Consider the following 18892-nt stretch of genomic DNA (forward strand, 5'->3'; position numbering starts at 1 on the left):
AGTTAATACAAAATTGGCAATCGAAAATAAATAGTTAAGTGTCATTTTTTAAAGCAGTTAAGTGTGATTATTAATATGCATCACTGCAAATATTTTCATGAAAACTGAAATGTCTCATTACTATAATCAATAAAAAGCCTAAAATATGAAGTTATTTTAATTGTAGTAGTTTTGATTTTAAAACTTAAATATATACATATATCATATCAGGGTGGGTTTGGGCTGGGTATCTATTCCCCGCCAAATTTCCAACTTGGGTATGAACATTTATTAATAGAAGAAACTTAACACAGTAAAGTAAACAGAATAAAAAGTACAGGATATTTTTGAAAAAATTATACTCTACAATAAAATAAGGGTCAAGATGCAAAATGACCCTAAATCTAACAATTAAGTTAATAAATGTTCCTTTTTTAAAAAATTAACAAAATGTCCTTTTAGTTAAAAATTTGATGATAAAATTACAATTATAACCTTGAATAATTAAGTGTTCGGTATAGTTATTTTGCACAATAGTATATCATTTTTATGTGCAATGATATATTTAAAAAAACTGAAAGGTAATATATATATTTTAAAATAACTGAAAGGTAGTATATTAGTTTAAGATTGTAGTATATTATTTTAATGTGCTATGGTATATAATGAACGAAAGACGGAAATTAAAAAATATGGAATATTAGTTTAAGTTTGAGGTATAGTTATATTTCACTAGGAAATATTGTCTCTATGTTCATTAATATATCATGAAGGAAAGAAAAAAAAACACGTAGAATATTAAATTAAGTTTTTAGTATATATATATTTTTCACTATATTGGTGGTATATTAATTTTTCACTATAGTATTTCTGCTTATGATTGCAGAATATAGTTTTTATATGCTATTATATATCGTGGAAAAAAATCATTTAATAGTATATTAGTTTAAGTTTATGGTATATTTATATTGGTCTAAGGTATATTATTTGTATGTGATATGTATATCGTGAAGGATATAAAGAAAAAAAAACTATTAAATATTAATTTAAGTATGAGGTATAGTTATATTTGACTGAGGTATATTGATTTTACGTTCATTGGTATTTCATGAAGGAAGGAACAAGAAAAGAAAAACTTGTAGAATATTAAATTAAGTTTTTTGTATAATTTTTTTTTTCACTATGCTGGCGGTATATTAATTTTTGACTATGGTATATCTGCTTATGATTGTGATACATAATTTTTGTATGCTACTGTATATTGTGGAAAACAATTTATTTAATAGTATATTAGTTCAAGTTTGTGATATATGTATATTGGTTTAAGATATATTGTTTGTATATCATACGATATATTAATAAAAAATTAATTATATGGTTAAATAACATATTAGACAACAACAACAACAAAATGTAAAAGAATAAAATATATAATACCTTTTATATAATGAAAAAATAGTTGACAAAAATTTAGTAGAGATGTTTTGATTTATTTATTTTTTCATAATTTCTATTAAAGAAATACAACATATAATACCTTTTATATAATGAAGGGTATTTTAGGTATTAAAAAATAAAAAATGACATTTGCTTTATTATTTTAAAAAATGAACATTAGCTATCTATAGAGTTAGAAATAGGTCCATTTAGTTACATTTCTCATAAAATAAAAAGAAATTTCAGTACGGTGTAAATAGAGGTAAGTTGAAAAATACCACTTTTATTAATCAATTAATCAAATTTACCTCTACTTTTATATTTATTTGAAACATACCTCTTTTTATATGTATTGTACCCAAAATACCCTAACATAAAAGAGTCACATGGAGAGTATCTTGAAGTGACAAAGGCAAAATTGGTACAATATTTTAAAAAAGAGGTAAAAATAATAGACTTTAAAAAAGATGGTAAAAATAAAAGAGGATAATATAAAAAGAATATAGAATGTAATTTCTTGTGTATGTGTAAAAATCTCTTGAAATAATCCCAAAACAGAATGGGCTGGGCCGGGCCTGGGCCTGGGCCGGGCATGGGTCTGGAGACTCTACAACCAAAAGGTATTTGTTAAACCCTACTTCAGAGGACGTAAGAGGTTCGTTCATTCATCTCAGAGCAACAACAATGGGAATACCTTCGTTTTACAGATGGTTAGTGGAGAAGTTCCCTCGCACTGTAATCGATGCCCCAATCAATGGCTTGGACTTCGACAATCTCTACCTCGACATGAATGGCATCATCCACCCCTGTTTTCACCCTCAAGGACTGGTATGCTGCCTTATATAGTACTTACAATATATATATGTATTATTGTTTGTATAATTGATTGAGCATTGTGTATTGTTCTCCACAGCCAGCTCCGAAGACCTACGATGAGGTTTTTCAAGCGGTTTTTAAGTATATTGATAAGCTTTTATCTGTTGCTAAACCCAAAAAGCTACTCTTCCTTGCAATTGGTGAGTGAAACTCAACTCTGTCTGTTTGTTTGGCTTGGAATATCTTGGTTTTCTTTGCCTGTTTCGTTTGGTAGGCCATATTAGATTTTATTAATACTATTTTAAGTTTTGATTTATATCAAAATATTGTATATATATCTATATGTATATGCAATACCAAACATAGTGCTACAAAGTAAGGTAAATAGCAGTATACTTACTCAAAATTTCAAATTTGTAAGTGGTATAAATCTACTGCTCAATATTTGTAAAATGTTTTTTTTATTAATTATTGTCTTAAATATGACATATATAAGGCTTAAATTCTAAATCATTGGGTCTAGACAGAAACATATAGTATTAAATGTTCTTTTAATAAATTCAAAACAGAGTTTGTATTGATGAAATTGGAGAAAAATTATAGTTTTACAAGCATTAGGTACTTATGTTGCTGAAAAAAATAAACATGGGACTTATACTGTTTATAAATTTAAACTTTTGGTACTTATGCCGCTATTTACCCTAAAAAGTATGATATATCATACAATTTAATATAATATTATACAATATAATATGATTTTATACGGTGTACCAAACGGACTTTTGCTTGTTGTATGACCATATAGTGTAATTTTTGGTTCTTCTTGCAACAAAATATGTTTATTTTGCTTATAGTATTTTTTTAGAAAGTTATTTTCATAATTAAAAATTTAATAATGACTATTTTTCACAAAACATTCTGCAAAAAAACTGTAAATGTGTTTGAAAGTTTGTGTTTTGGATTAATTTTTTCTGTAGATGGTGTTGCTCCTCGAGCTAAGATGAACCAACAAAGGTCGCGACGATTCAGGACTGCTAAGGATGCGGCTGAGGAGGTGGGTTTTTGTTGTCTTTGATCTCTGAAACTTGCCATTGATATCTGTTATGACCCAATATTCATTATTAGGAACACAATCAAAGATAGATTACATGAACAAATAGAATTAAAAACACAAAATCTCTGTATCAAACATAACTGTTTTTAATAATGTTTCTTTCAGGCTGCTTGGAAAGTGAAGCTTAAAAATCAGTCAATAGAAGATTCTTGTAAACTTGATTCAAATGTCATCACACCTGGGTCTGAATTCATGGCATTGTTGTCTTCAGCCCTTCGCTATTACATTTACTTGAGAATGAATGAGGATCCAAACTGGCAGGGAATCAAGGTAACTGTCGTGATATTTACCTGTTTATTCAATTCTCTCTTTCTTTATAGCATATGGATTCTAACTTATTGACATGATGGTTTTGCAGGTCATACTTTCGGATGCCAGTGTACCGGGCGAGGGGGAGCATAAGATAATGTCTTACATTCGTTTGCAAAGAAACCTGCCTGGATTTGATCCAAATACAAGGCATTGTCTATATGGATTGGTAATTTGATGATTCCTTTCATTTAGAGCGTAGCCATTTTAGTCAATATGGGATATCTAATGATGTTAACATTTGAATTTGATATAGGATGCAGATCTTATCATGCTTGCTCTAGCATCCCATGAGGTCCATTTTTCTATCTTGAGAGAGGTTTGTGATGAGCAAGTTGAATTTTTCTTCAAAAGTAACTAAAAACATTACTGTAGTTTTCTCATTATCATTGTCCTTTATTATTATGTTTAATTTTAGATTTGGTATATGTAGGATGTCATGAAGGATAAATTTGTAAAATCCAAGTACATGAATAAGAGAAACGGTACGGGCTTGTTGAAAGGGAATCTAGATAGCTATATCTCAAACCAGAAATTTCAGGTAATTTTCTGTCCCTTGCCAATAATTTTTTTGCATTATTGATTACCACTTTGAACTTCAAGTGTCTAAAGCAATCTTGTTATCTGATACTTCATATAAGATTTTACATTATACGTGTGTGTTGTGGCCATAAGAATATAGGTGGCGTTTGGTTGGAGGTAATGAAATGGAATGGAAAGGAAAGAAAACAATCTCCATTCCATTATTTTGTTTGGTTGCGTATTAAAGTGTTTGAATGTTATTCCAATAGAATGACCTTTCCACCATTTTGATGGGATGACAATTCCATTTTGAAATGGAATGAAACACCATTCCAATGCATGATAAGAAAAAATTTAATAATTTTTTTATCAATTTATTTTATGCATTTTAAATTTTATTCCATTCCTATGTTTTCATTCCTCCCAACCAAATGCCACCATAGTGTTTCTTCTAATATATTCTTTTCTTGCCATTTTGTGTTACAGTTTCTTCACATTTGGATCCTCAGGGAGTATTTAGCATATCTTATGGAAATCCCAGATGTTAAAGGAGATTTGGAGCGCCAAATTGATGATTTCGTTTTGATGTGTTTGTTTGTGGGAAATGACTTTCTACCTCACATTCCGTCGTTGGAAATATCTGAGGTTGTCCTCATAAGCTTCTTATACATTGAATTCTAAAATTTTACAAAATGAGATTTAAACAAGAGCAAAGTTCTTTTTCTTTGAGTCTTAAAATTTCAGTCACTCAAACTTATATGATGATCTCTTAACCTTTGCATATAATTTTTTTGCTGAAAATTACATGAACCTAATAAATGAATCTTTAATTATTCACTGTTGATTTGTCACATTGGTTAGTTTATGCATGTTTGTATAACGTCTCTCTTTTGAATTTTCTTCTCCAACACATTTTTCCATGGACAATAACTATTTAAGATATTATAGTGTTACGTATGTATGTCTTATCCATGGTTTGTCTTTTACTTTTCTTACTTTATCCAATATTTGTTTGTTATAATAGTTCTTGATTTGGGTGCTTCACATCTCTCAGGGGGCTATTGAATTACTTCTGACAATCTATAAAATGGAATTTGTAACAATGGGTGGTTACCTGACAAATTCTTTTGAGGTGAGTATGATTTAAACGTTTCTTTTATATCTACTATCTGATAGGAATTTGTGTTCTTAAAGTGACCGATCTTATGATTTTGTTTGATATGTGTAAAGTTTGTATTCTTAATAGATTTTGCACGAGTACATATATTTAATAGTTTATTTTATAAAAATTTATAGGTAAATTTGGAAAGGATGAAGCATTTTTTAGGAGTGGTGGGATCTTATGAAGGATTAATCTTGCAAAAACGTGTCCAGGTATTGATAGTTGTCAAGATCCTTTGCTTTACTTCTCGTTTATTTGCATTTCAAAATAGACAAATAAATAAATAAATTCGATGACAATTAGCTCTAATAATCTTGTCCACTTTGTTTTATGGAGTTTGAACCAAAAAAAATAAAATAAAATAATAATAAATAAATAAATAAGAAAAAAGAAAAAGAGAAATAAATAAGAGATTTGAATTTTAAATGTCCACTCACTTGGAGTCCAATGTCTATGAATTTTTTGTTCTCTTCATGAGTGATGATTGTATTTTACAATCAACATTGATCGTTTTTATTTTATCTTGGAGCTTGAGGAAGTTTTTTGGACAAGCTTACTTGTTATCTCACTCTATTTTAGTTTGATTGAATCATGAATGTGTGGAGAGGGAGTTATTGACTCTTGTGTAACGCTCGTGCTTCAGTTTTGTAGTTCCATAGTTACACGTACGTTACTTTGGGTGCTTCCTAAAATGTCGACTAATCCTATAAACCAACACGAGTATTTCCAGCATGCTTTATCCTCACTTGCACGTTTCTTAGGAAAACTTTCTAGGAGGTCACCCATCTTAAGAGTGCTCCAATTCTTAGGAAAACTTTCTAGGTCACCCATCTTAAGAGTGCTCTAAATCAAACATGCTTGACTTTGGAGTTTTCAAGTGATGGGCTACCGAAATGAAAATGCATTTTGCTGGCATAAGTAGTATTTATCAATCCATTTAAACCTTTATAGTGAAATATTTATTCTAACACGAAAAATGAAGGTTAAATAGAGAAATATTTATTCTAACACAAAAAATGAAGGTTCTTTACACTAAAATAGATTAAATAAAATTTATGGTGATATATTACTCAAGCAATAGATCACAAACTAAAATAAATAAATAATCTAATCTTTTATTCATTCAAGATAAAAAAATATAATAGAAATACTTACAATAAAACTCTAACTCCAAAAGAATTAACTAAATGAAATTAAATTGACGAGGCTCATTAAACTTCTTACGTAAAAATCAACTTTTGAGAAAGAAAATTAAATAAAGTTACACATATATTCCTCATTCGGATTTTCTTATGGATCCTTTGTTCCACATGCTTAGGATTTGTTGGTGGTTGTACCGTCTGTTTAGGTTCGTTAGGGTCTTCTATGTCAGACCCCATCTTCTAAAGTGTCTCTTGTAATTGGCTTGTAATCAAAATTTTCTGGAGCAAGATAAATGCTTGCTAGTGTCTTTGGATGGCAGTTTAAGGGTCATGATGTTTTTCATCAAGTGAAAGGTAGTTTATGGTTCTAACACATTGTTCATTCATTTTCAATTCCAATGTAGAAAAAGTATCGATGAAACGCTTAATCAATGTGTCATACTTCAAATATTCTAGATACGAATATTCATATTTATTTACTTTGATTTAAGTGAGTCTTTGCCTCCTTCGATTTGAGCGAGTGGGACATAACTAAATATTTTTCGTGTGTTATTAGCATTACCCGCTCTCTTTTCATAGTCTCTCCTATGCCTTGATTGATGCTATCCATATTCTTTATTATCCCATGCAGTTCATTTCTCTCATTAGACTTTGATAAGTATCTTAAAGCATTAATGATCCTAACTATATTTAGATCCATAAGCTGACTTTGTATAACCCACAATTAATACTCAAAATTAACTAAATTTTACGTATAATACATAACACAACTAAGTCATACTTACTTGGCAACAAGATGATCCTTTGTAACAATGGTGTGTATGGTGTGAATTTAGGGTCGATATAATTGTGACTCTTACCATGTAACTCCCCCGTCTCAGATGTGTAATGCTCGTTTCAGCTGGGTAGTCCCATACCTAAACAGTCTTAGAATCATCACAACTGTGTAACGCAGTTGAAGCAGGGGCATTGTGAATGGTATTAGAGCCACAATTATATCGATTCCAAATTCACACGATATATACACCATATCTGCGATGATCAACTTGTTACCAAGTAAGTATGATTTATTTGTGCTATGTATATATGTTAAATTTAGTTAATTTTGAGAATCTATTGTGGGTTGTACAAAATTAGATTATGGATCCAAATATAGTCAGGAGTATTAAGACTCTAAGACACTTGCCAAAGCTTAATGCGATGACTGAACTTCATGGGATAATATAGAATATGGATAACATCAATCGAGGCATGAGGGAGATTATGAGAAGAGAGCGAGTATTGCTGATGGCACATTTCAATATAGGACTATTTTAATAGACCCTCCTATGTTTGGCACCAAGAATGTAGACTTAGTGAATGAATTTAAACATAATATCACTGAAAGTGGTATTTGAGAGAATCCATCAAAGCCCAATAAGAAATCTGTGTATGTATTCAAATTCCACAAGGCTGGATTACGGAACTTGTGGGTATACACATCATTCGAATCGGTTTTAAACAAATCGAAGAATCCATAAAAGAAATTGACTAACATCAGCTTGAAGGTCCCAAATAGAGGTCAAAGATGGAGAAATGAGAAAACTTAAAGTCTTTAACACCATATTACAATTTGAAAGGATAGACTTTTGTAGAGAAGGATTGAGATTCTATTAGGCCTTAATGTTAGTCTCGCTAGTACAACTCATTAGAATTATGGAAGTTGAGTTGTCAAATCTTTAGCGGCCGTGTTCAGCGTTTCTAAGTTTGTGTCTTCTAATTTGGTTGGCTAGTTAAGATTTTTTGTTAGTTTAGCTTATAAATAGAGAGTGCTAGTCTTGTGAGAGGGGTGTGAATTTTGTATGAAATATTCAGAGTAAAATATTACTCAGGGAGTTTACCAAGTTTCTCGAATAACTTGGGATTTTGTATTTGTTCTTGCTCTTATTAATAAACTACCTTTTCATAGTTCTTTCAAGAACTGAATTGGTGCACAAGTGTGTATCGGATTCCATCTTAAACAATTTGTTCTAAATGGAGTAACCCAATCACGTTTAGGACCATTGCGTTTTTCCATATTGTTTTTAATGCGAAACTACTTTTAGTAATTTGTTTTTCAATATGTAGTCAGCTGGTTTACTTGCTCGCTAATCTTATATTTTTCTTAATTAGAAGAAAATCAAATTGATCTTTTGTTACTAACATCCTGCTGCATCAATACTAGAGCTTTTGTTAATCTTTGTTTTTATGTTACTGATTTGTAGATATCTCTTAGTAGATCCGTTGTTCGATGCTTTTATGCTGTCTTATTTGGTTTATTTGTATATGCTTATCCTTCAGGTAGAAAATGAATGGGCTATCCGTGATCAACGTTATTCACAGAATAAAACTGTTACAGAGACATCTTTGGGTTCAAAGTCAGTAAATGTGAGTATGTTGTGAGCTTGAGTTTGAACAGTAACATATTTCCACGGTCAATTTTATTTTATTATTGTTATTTTTTAATGTCATGAAATCTAATTTGAGCCAGTCAAGTGCTATGATGAAGCAAGCACCAGACAATACAACATCAGTTAGCACATCTACTGAAGTTAAAAAGGTGTATACATGACACACTTCAAGGTACTATATTGTATACTAGTTTGAACTGTTTTGTGCTCATAGTTTAAAATTTTTGGTTCTTTGACAGATTAATTTTGGGGAAAATGATTGGAAGGAAAACTACTACTTGGAAAAGTTCAAGGTTGAAACTGAAAATGATCGTCTGAATGTTCGGAACGATTTGGTAAGTGAAGTTTGTTATGCTCTATTTATTTCTAAGTGCCACCTATATTGGCAGCTTATGAATCTATGCTCGGCATAGTTCCTGTTTTCGTTTAATGGTTTGGCTATACTGCAAAAATCTATGCTCTGTAGCTACAAATGTATATGGGTTGGCTATAAATTCCTACTTTTGATGTGACATATCAGATGTAGTTTGTGTTAGAATGATTTTCTGCTATGAAGTCTTGATATTATGATTCCGTATTCAATTTATATCTACAAACCCTTATAATGTGAACACATTCTTTTGCTCTGTGTTATATTTGTTTGTAGTGAGTCCAGTTCTTAATTTCTGGTTCATTTTATGTAGGTGTTGAAATATACGGAAGGGATTTGCTGGGTCATGCATTATTATTACGAAGGAGTCTGTTCCTGGCAATGGTATGTGAGCTTTTCTACACATTCCTTATTTTTAAGTCTTGTATCATGTGTTTCTTACAAAGGGCTAGTCATCCGGTCACGAGTAATGAGTAAACTTTTGGAAATTATATCTGCTTTGATGTTTAGTCCTTGAAACAAAAAATCTTTTTTCACACAAAGTTTCATACTTTTTAGTAACACAACATTCACGTTTCATGTTTTCTTCTTTAATGTCCAACTACAGGTACTATCCCTATCACTATGCTCCATGTGCTTCAGATTTTGTTGGTATTGATGAGTTAAAGATTCAATTCACACTTGGGGTACCCTTTAAACCATTTGATCAGTTGATGGCCGTACTTCCTGCTGCAAGGTTTCTCTCTTTCTTTTTCATTCATTTTTTAAGATTGTATTCGTCGTTATGCATTTTTGCTCTCATATATTAGTCATATGATATTTATTCTCTTGTTCATGTACAGTGCACATGCTCTTCCGGTGTCTTATAGGAAGCTTATGACTGATGCATCATCACCTTTGTTGGCTTTTTATCCAACAGGTCACTAAAATTTACTATGCTTTATGTTTTCCATTTAATGTTAAATTTTCTGTCATTAAAATGAATAGTTTTTCTGCAGATGTTGAGCTGGATATGAATGGGAAACGGTTTTCTTGGCAAGTACGTTCAATTCTGAATTATCTACATCTGAGTATAAGATAAATTTTGTATTTTGTCATGATCAAATTCTTCAACTATGCTTATATTACTTATGTTTAAAAATAAAAAAAGACTGATTTCTACAATCATCATGTATTTTTTTTTTTTTATGTTTGATTAAAATAGATATTAGTTTGATTTCAGTATCATATAGGGCAACTCTATAGATTAAGTTTGTGCTAACAATTTGATGACTTTGTATTTCTTGGAATCCAGGCCATCTACAAGCTTCCATTTATCGAGGAAACCATCCTTCTCTCAGAAATTGCCAGAGTAGAAAATGAATTGACGGTATTCTTTTGAACTGCAATCCTATCGTTTCTTTACGAACTAATCAATGTCATCGGGTGCCTAAATGCTTACCCGTTATGACTATAACCATACAAATGAACTATTTTTCCAGTATTTGATGGGTTTTGTCTTGTTAGGTTTCTCATTGGGTATCTATGTATGTAGGAAGAGGAGCGTCAAAGGAACAAATTGGGTATGGATGTGTTGTTTGTTCATGTGACTTATCCTTTAGCAATGAATATACTTTCTTTCTATAGAAGTAATGTTGATCATTTGAGCTTGATCGATACTCAAATCAAACAGGAAATTGTTCCAGAATCCAGGTATTTGTATTAGAGAAGTGCAACTCTATTCTTTCGTGCCAGCTTTTCACAATTTTGGCGCTAACCTTGCTGTATTTCCTTAATCATGCAGTGATGGGATGAATGGTTACATTTTTGTTTCTAATATACCAGTGCAGCCTGAGCAAATATATTCACCAATTGATGGCATGGATATGATCGCTGACAATAAAGTCTTGTAAGTTGCATGCTATTTTCGCATCTTGTCTGGTCTTGTTCAAATGATTATCTTTGCTATCATATTTGATGAATCTTTATTTCTGTTTATCTAGGTCCGTGTTCTACAATTCTCCTGCCTTCCATGCTCACATTCCTAGAGCACCAAATGGAGTTCATTATCCGAAAAAGGTACAATGGTTTGTGTTTTTTCTAGCCGTTATATTCTAAATCTTGGAAGTTTAATGCAACATAATTCTGTGCAGGAGTTGAAAAGAGTTCTAAAAGTTTAATAAAAATTAGTGGTAGTAACTTTCATTATCAATGATTTATCTGTGTTTGTGAAACAATGTTTTCATTAGTTTGTTTGATTTAATCTAGAAATTGTTTGTGGCATTGTTGATGTCTGGCATCTCAGCTTTTCCAATTAAATTGTGTGGTTGGATAACAAACATGGTTTTGAGCACCAAACACACCTTTTAAGTGACCCAAATTTATGTATAGATAGTCCCTCAAAACCATTAGTTTTGTGTACCTACTACCAAGTAGCAACCCAAAGTTTATATTATCCCGAGTTCTTCCTACTGGTTCTAGTCTTTCTTTGAAAATTGTGCTATTTCTTTCCAATCACATGTCCCAGAAAGTGACTAAACTTGCTGCACTGACCACATGGTTGAAACTTTTTGATTCGAAAAGTGCTGCTCCCTATTTTTATGGCTTTGTTTGTATATTCATGTGTATAAAACACACAAATATATAATTTTTGCCAAGCTGATTTTTGTTGATATGTTTATGCAGTCTATCTTCAGGAGGCATGTTAAACCCACACCATTTCTTTGGCATGAGAAGTCTTCTGTTGTTGGACGATTGCATTCTCTAAGGTGAGAACGTCCTAATGCTATCTTTTTATAGAGCAGGTTTTGCTTGATGTTGGAATTTATATATATGAGAGTAATTGTCAGTTCATGCAAAGAATTTGTTTACATCAATCAGATTATTCGAGGGTAGACTGATTATTTTTGCTTGGGACTTTACTGACTTAATACTCTCGAAATAAATGATGACTGCATGCATGTGTTTTTTGTTTTGTTTCCTTTGGCTAATATAAGCTTTTGCAGGCCTATTCACATGTCTATCTCTGGCTCTCGTCTTTCAAACTCAGCTCGTCTACTTGTGACGAAGTGGTATCTTGAAATTGAGAAGCAACGAAAGAGCAAGGGAGATGTAGAGCTTCATGGAGCTAAAACTACTGATGGGAGTCATGCTGCTGCTGAGGGCAAAAGCATCAATGGTAAAACTATTGATGGGAGTCATGCTGCTGCTGAGGGCGAAAGCATCAATGGTAAAACTATGAAACGTATAGCTAGGGCCCGCAGACAAAAGGCGAAACGGGCCCGCAGACAAAAGGAGAAACGAATGGCTGAACTCGGGGATATGCATGTGGGTGAAAAGGGGCCTGCATCCATTCCAATGACACAAGAAGCAGTATCTGTAGATGCAGGCCTTGTTGAAAGTGCAATTGTCGATGTGAGTCATGCTGCTGCTGAGGGCGAAAGCATTAATGGTAAAACTATTGATGGGAGTCATGCTGCTGCTGAGGGCGAAAGCATCAATGGTAAAACTATGAAACGTAAAAAGATAAATACTATAGCTAGGGCCCGCAGACAAAAGGAGAAACGGGCCCGCAGACAAAAGGAGAAACGAATGGCTGAACTTGGGGATATGCATGTGGGTGAAAAGGGGCCTGCATCCATTCCAATGACACAAGAAGCAGTATCTGTAGATGCAGGCCTTGTTGAAAGTGCAATTGTCGATGTGAACATTGGTAAAAGTGGACGTGAACAGAATGATATTATCCACGTTGGCAAAAAGGAACCTGCATCCACTCCAAAGACACAAGAAGCAGTGTTTATAGATGCAAGTTGTGGTGAAAGTGCAACTGTAGATGCAAAATGTAAAAGTGATATCATCCACGTGGGCGAGAAAGAGGCTGCATCCACTCCTAAGACACAAGAAGAAGCATTATCTATAGAAGCAAGCCTTGGTGAAACTGCAACTGTAGATGCCGGTGTTGACAGCAAAGGCATCAATTGTAAAACAAGGAAACGAAGAAGAAAACATGAAAGTGGACGTGAACAAAGCGATATTATCCATGCTGGCGAAAAGGAGCCTGCATCCACTCCAAAGACAGAAACAGCAGTGTTTATAGATGCGGGGTGTGGTGAAAGTGCAACTGTAGATGGAAAACGTGAAAGTGATATTATCCATTTGGGCGAAAAAGAGGCTGCTTCAACTCCTAAGACACAAGAAGTATTATCTATAGATGCAGGCCTTGGTGAAAGTGCTGGTGTTGACAGCAAAGGCATCGATAATAGTAAAACTAGGAAACGCAGACGAAAGAGTAAAAGTGGACGTGAACAAAGCGATATTATCTATGCTGGCGCAAAGGAGCCTGCATCCACTCCAAAGACAGAACCAGCAGTGTTTATAGATGCAGGGTGTGGTGAAAATGCAACTGTAGATGGAAAATGTAAAAGTGATATTATCCATTTGGGCGAAAAAGAGGCTGCTTCAACTCCTAAGACACAAGAAGAAACATTGTCTATCGATGCAGGCCTTGGTGAAAGTGCTGGTGCTGAGAGCAAAGGCATCGATAATAGTAAAACTAAGAAACGCAGACGAAAGAGTAAAAGTGGACGTGGACAAAGCGATATTATCCATGTCGGCGAAAAGGAGCCTGCATCCACACCAAAGACAGAAGAAGCAGTGTTTATAGATGCAGGGTGTGGTGAAAGTGCAACTGTAGATGGCCAATGTAAAAGTGATATTATCCATTTGGGCGAAAAAGAGGCTGCTTCAACTCCCAAGACACAAGAAGAAACATTATCTATCGATGCAGGCCTTGGTGAAAGTGCTGGTGCTGAGATCAAAGGCATCAATAATGGTAAAACTAGGAAACGAAGACGAAAGAGTAAAAGTGGACGTGAACAAAGTGATACTATCCATGTCGGCGAAAAGGAGCCTGCGTCCACTCCAAAGACAGAAACAGCAGTGTTTATAGATGCAGGGTGTGGTGAAAGTGCAACTGTAGATGGAAAACTTGAAAGTGATATTATCCATTTGGGCGAGAAAGAGGCTGCTTCCACTCCTAAGACACGAGAAGAAACATTATCTATCAATGCAGGCCTTGGTGAAATTGCTGGTGCTGAGAGCAAAGGCATCGATAATGGTAAAACTAGGAAACGCAGACGAAAGAGTAAAAGTGGACGTGAACAAAGTGATATTATCCATGTCGGCGAAAAGGAGTCTGCATCCAGTCCAAAGACAGAAACAGCAGTATCTATAGATGCAGGGCTTGAAAAGGAGCGCCTGCATCCAATCCGAATATTGGAGAACCAGCAATGATTTCGAACACAGGAGAAAGAACAACATCTGGAGGTGACAATAGGTGAAGATGGATTGACAAGCCTTCCAAATCCCAACAAAATTGCAGGCGATGACAACAAGTGCCTTAGTATTATTCCGGAACAGAAACCAAAGAAAAGAAGAAGAAAAAAGGCAAAGGTAACTGGTAATTGAGGTCAGTATTTGCTGTGAGGACCAACCAAAATGAGTTCTTGTGATTTCTATATATATTAAATTTTGCTCAAGTTTTTCTTCTTATTAAGTTACTTTGTTGCTTATAATTACATGATATGATATTCATGATTTTTGTCATTGAATCTCTAGAGTTTTTTATCATTTTATGCAACATTATATAGATCGGTGAATATACATGAGGAAATTCACTTCAATCTAGATTTGATAATTTAAACAATCCCTCTTTTATTTTTATTTATTTTTTAAGTTTGATTATTGGCATTCAATTTTCAGTTTGTTTTTGTTTTGTTGTATACTTGTTTAGCTGTTAAATTTCTGTTTCTATTTTGTATCAATGTTTTTTTTGTTTCCTTTTTCTAATTAAAACAAATTTGATCACATATTTGATTCGAAAACTACTTTTCCCTACCCATGTGATAATATGATTTGATATTTTCATGAGGTAAAACTTGAGATTTTTAGAAAATGGTGAATGTATATTTATTTATACATAAAATTAGAGAGTAAATAGGAATTTAATTAAATTAGAGACACTATATTAAGAAACTAACTGAATGCAATTAACTTTAATTTTTACAACTAATATACAATTAAAAGCATATCTAATAAAAATTCAAATAAGTGGTCAAAAGTTTAAATATAGTTTATTTAACATGTGTTATAATAGTATGTATGTAAATTTTGTATTATTTTATTAGTATATTTAATGCATTAAATTATAAATTATTTATATATTTTTTTTTATTGTTTTACATATTAAATTAATAAAAAAATTGATAATAAAATTATTAGTTTTTATTTTTATAAGGGTAATTTGCGGTTAAATTCTTAGATTGAAAAAGTTATTGTTAAACTCTCAAATATCCATAATCGTTTTGATCTGTACTTCTTTCATTCATTTTGATTTGTTAAGTGTCAAAGTGAACTGCCATGGTGTATACAATGTACACGTGGCAAAATAATTTAAAATATTTTAAAATTTTAAAAATAAAATAAAAAAAATTTAAATTCTTTTTTTTCTTTCTCTTTTCTACTTCCTCTTTCTTTTTCTTGGACCCTAACTCCATTAGCCTCCTCTTCTCTTCTCTTTCCACAGTGTCTCCTCTTGGCTTGGTGAGTCGAAGTCAGCTTCGATTTGGCTTTGAGTCCAGCAATGGTCAGCGTGGATGGAATGGGAATGTCTACGACGTTTGAGAGTGATGAGTTCTGAAGCCTGTAGCTCAGATTGGGGTCTCGCCGGAGCATGTTAGGGCATCAGCTCTGCCCACGGACCACCACGATTTGGAACTCTTCTTGAATTGTCTCAGCCACCACTTTCTTCTCCTCTCTATCTCTCTCTCCAAATGTTTTTTTTATCGGGTTTCATAAAAATAGAATCTTTGGCTTTTGGGTCTAATGAATTTATGAAATTGAGACAGAAGAAGAAGAAGATGATAGGTGTTTTGCTCTTATGAGTATTTTTTTTTTTTTTTTTTTTTTTTTGAGATTAAAGAAAAAAAAAAGAAAACGAAAAAGATTGAGGAGGATGGAGCTCGGGAGGGGAATTTTTTGGGTTTATGGTGTTGGAGCTTGTGGTGGATTTTTTGAGTTTATGGGGCCGAAGCATGAGAAAGAGGAGAAATTTTTGGGTTTCTAGATTTTATGGGTTGACGAAGAAGGAAGAAGAAAAAGGAAAGAAAAAAAGAAAAAGAAAAAGAAAAAAATAAATTATTTAAAATAATTATTTTTTTTTTATGATTTTTAAATTTTAAAATATTTTAAATTATTTTTTTAATATTTATATTATTATTATTAGGTAGATCAATGAAAATTTGCCACGTGTACACTTGCGTATACTGTGGTAGTCTATTGTGGAGATACGGAGTACAAAGCAAAACGATTTTTCACTCTAGGGGTTTAACCATACCAAACTTCAAAGTGAGTTTAGTTGTAAATTACTTTTTTTTTTTAATAAAACTATTAATTAAATATCCAATTTTACATTAAAGTTTTGCAATTGTATGTTAAAGTACAATGCTAAAATTTGATGTAAATTTACCACAAAATTACTTTTTGTGCTAAATATTTTATAATTTTTATATTTCTTATTGGAGATAGTCTAATATAGCTAATAAATTCTAACATTCTCTCCCTTAAGCTGAAGAATAAATGTTAATCATGCCTTGTTTGTTACAAAGATAGTCAATCCACACCCCATTCACAACCTTTGTAAAAATATCTCCTCATTGTTCTCCAGATTTTATATATCTTGTGGAGATCAAGCCTTATTGAATTTTTTCATGAACAAAATAACAATAAATTTCAATATATTTAGTTCACTCGTGAAACACAAGATTTAAGGAAATATAAAAAATAACTTGGTTATCGCACTAGAATTTTGCAAGAACTAAAGTTCTAAACCTGAATTCAAAGCTGATAAATCCATACAATCTTACAACATGTTAGCGAAGTATATGTGAGTGTGCCACCTTAAATGTAGCTTATTATTAATTAGTGACATATGCTATTATTTTTATTATTTTTAGTGACATATATGTGAGTGTGCAACCTTCAATGCAACTTATAAGTAGTTAGCGATGCACTGGCGAAATAGTATGATATATTTTACGAAATATAGGTAAATGCATTATATTCAACTTTTAGTTATTTACTAACATGCTAGCAACAATATTTAATATGTTTTGCGACATAAAATGAATTGACATACTTAAATGCAGTTTGTAGTTGTTTAGCGACATGTTTGTGACAATCTTCGATTTAGCAACATTAATTGTGACATTTAGCGATTATTTATCGATTAAAATTTAGTGATGTTTTGCGACATTAAATATATATTTTTTCTCTTTTTTATTTGCAGTTGGTCGTAAAGAAGTGTTTGTGCCCCCAACTTACTGAGGATGAGTATTTTAGGTCCATTAATGAGGGTAAAACCTCTCTTTGTTTTGGGATGGACATCGATGACACGGTGGATGATGATGGTACACAACATTCGATGTTTGAAACGCAAGCCAAGACCATTGCCGTGGCCGTGGGTAAGGCGAATATAATTCCACCACAGCTGCTTTCGGAACTAGCCGAGTCATCTGCTTTGAGCGCTAATACACCAGAGTATAGAGCGCTGGTGGAGAGGTTGGATAGACTTGAGAAGCAACAGTCTGCCATTATAATGTCACATGCAGAGTTATTGAATAACCAGACTAATGTGAGATGTTTACTTCTAGATAATCAGAAAGAAATGAAGGAGTTCTTCATGGCTCAGTTGGGAAACTTGATGACATTGTTGAAGGAGGGGGCATCACAGCCACAACCATCCCAGCCGGAAAATTACAGATCGTCTGATGTTGAAATTGACCACGGTTGTGATCGGGGAGGATGATGTGTACCCAGAAGATTGGGAACACAATGATGGTGAGCATTCGTCTCTTCCAACGAATACCATTATCACAGCCATTGGTGATACACAGTCACATGACGATGTCTTACTCATTACTTTTGTCGCTACATAAGTCACTCTATGTTGACAATGCTTTCTTAAAAGTTTCATTTCATGTTTCCGTAGGGTCATTGAAAAATGTTGTTAACATTGTTAACAACATTGTCGATCCATATTGCCAATTGTATAACTCTATGTTGACAATGACCCAAATGCTTTAAAACGAATATATTTTAAATGAATTGAACCAGACATCGCAGTATGTCAGTTAAGTCAGTGCTAAAGATTGTGGTTTATTGTTAGATATCACTAAATCTCAAAAAATTCTAAAAACAATTACGAACCTAGAAAATATCGCTTAAGTAATTCACAACGTAGATACACGTTTCCATTGTAGCATGTTGATAACGTCATCGTTAAAGCTCATGGTATATTGCTAGATATCACTAAAGCTCAAAATATTTTGAAAGCCAATTAAGAACCTAGAAAATGTGACAAATTCGTAAAACATAAAACTAATATAGACAACAAAAAATCCAGTTCTTAAAACATACAACAAATACATACAATGAAAATACTAGTAAAGAGAAAATGTTCAAAATCGGGCTTTGCATGAAGTTCTGTTGTGGCTCGAACCGCCACGGGTTGAACAATGGCAAGGTTCCACAACTTTGTCATCATTATATGGATAACCATTAGTATGTTTTCTTCCT

General features: G+C 32.7%; 1 protein-coding gene across 3 annotated transcripts; it reads left to right on the forward strand.

The window, feature by feature from the left end:
• Positions 1–2053: 2053 nt before the first annotated feature.
• LOC133037736 (uncharacterized) lies at positions 2054–17935 on the forward strand. Of its 3 annotated transcripts, none has more exons than XR_009687752.1 (24): positions 2054–2244; positions 2330–2432; positions 3210–3286; positions 3452–3616; positions 3705–3824; positions 3912–3974; positions 4089–4196; positions 4664–4822; positions 5232–5309; positions 5474–5551; positions 8801–8887; positions 8991–9059; positions 9150–9245; positions 9594–9664; positions 9888–10016; positions 10123–10199; positions 10279–10319; positions 10575–10649; positions 10815–10972; positions 11064–11168; positions 11263–11338; positions 11945–12027; positions 12265–14726; positions 17604–17935. XR_009687752.1 is itself a non-coding variant. In XM_061115195.1 (23 exons), the coding sequence occupies exons 1-23, from the start codon at positions 2101–2103 to the stop codon at positions 14549–14551; spliced, it is 4449 nt and encodes a 1482-aa protein (XP_060971178.1). In that variant the 5' UTR covers positions 2054–2100; the 3' UTR covers positions 14552–14940. The 3 variants fall into 3 exon arrangements, 1 of the variants encoding a protein (XP_060971178.1); XR_009687751.1 differs by lacking the exon at positions 17604–17935 and adding an exon at positions 15843–16197; XM_061115195.1 differs by lacking the exon at positions 17604–17935 and having other exon boundaries at positions 12265–14940.
• The last annotated feature ends 957 nt before the right edge of the window (positions 17936–18892 follow it).

The sequence above is a fragment of the Cannabis sativa genome, chromosome 5 (genome assembly GCF_029168945.1).
Source record: "Cannabis sativa cultivar Pink pepper isolate KNU-18-1 chromosome 5, ASM2916894v1, whole genome shotgun sequence".
In the NCBI taxonomy this organism is placed as follows: domain Eukaryota; kingdom Viridiplantae; phylum Streptophyta; class Magnoliopsida; order Rosales; family Cannabaceae; genus Cannabis; species Cannabis sativa.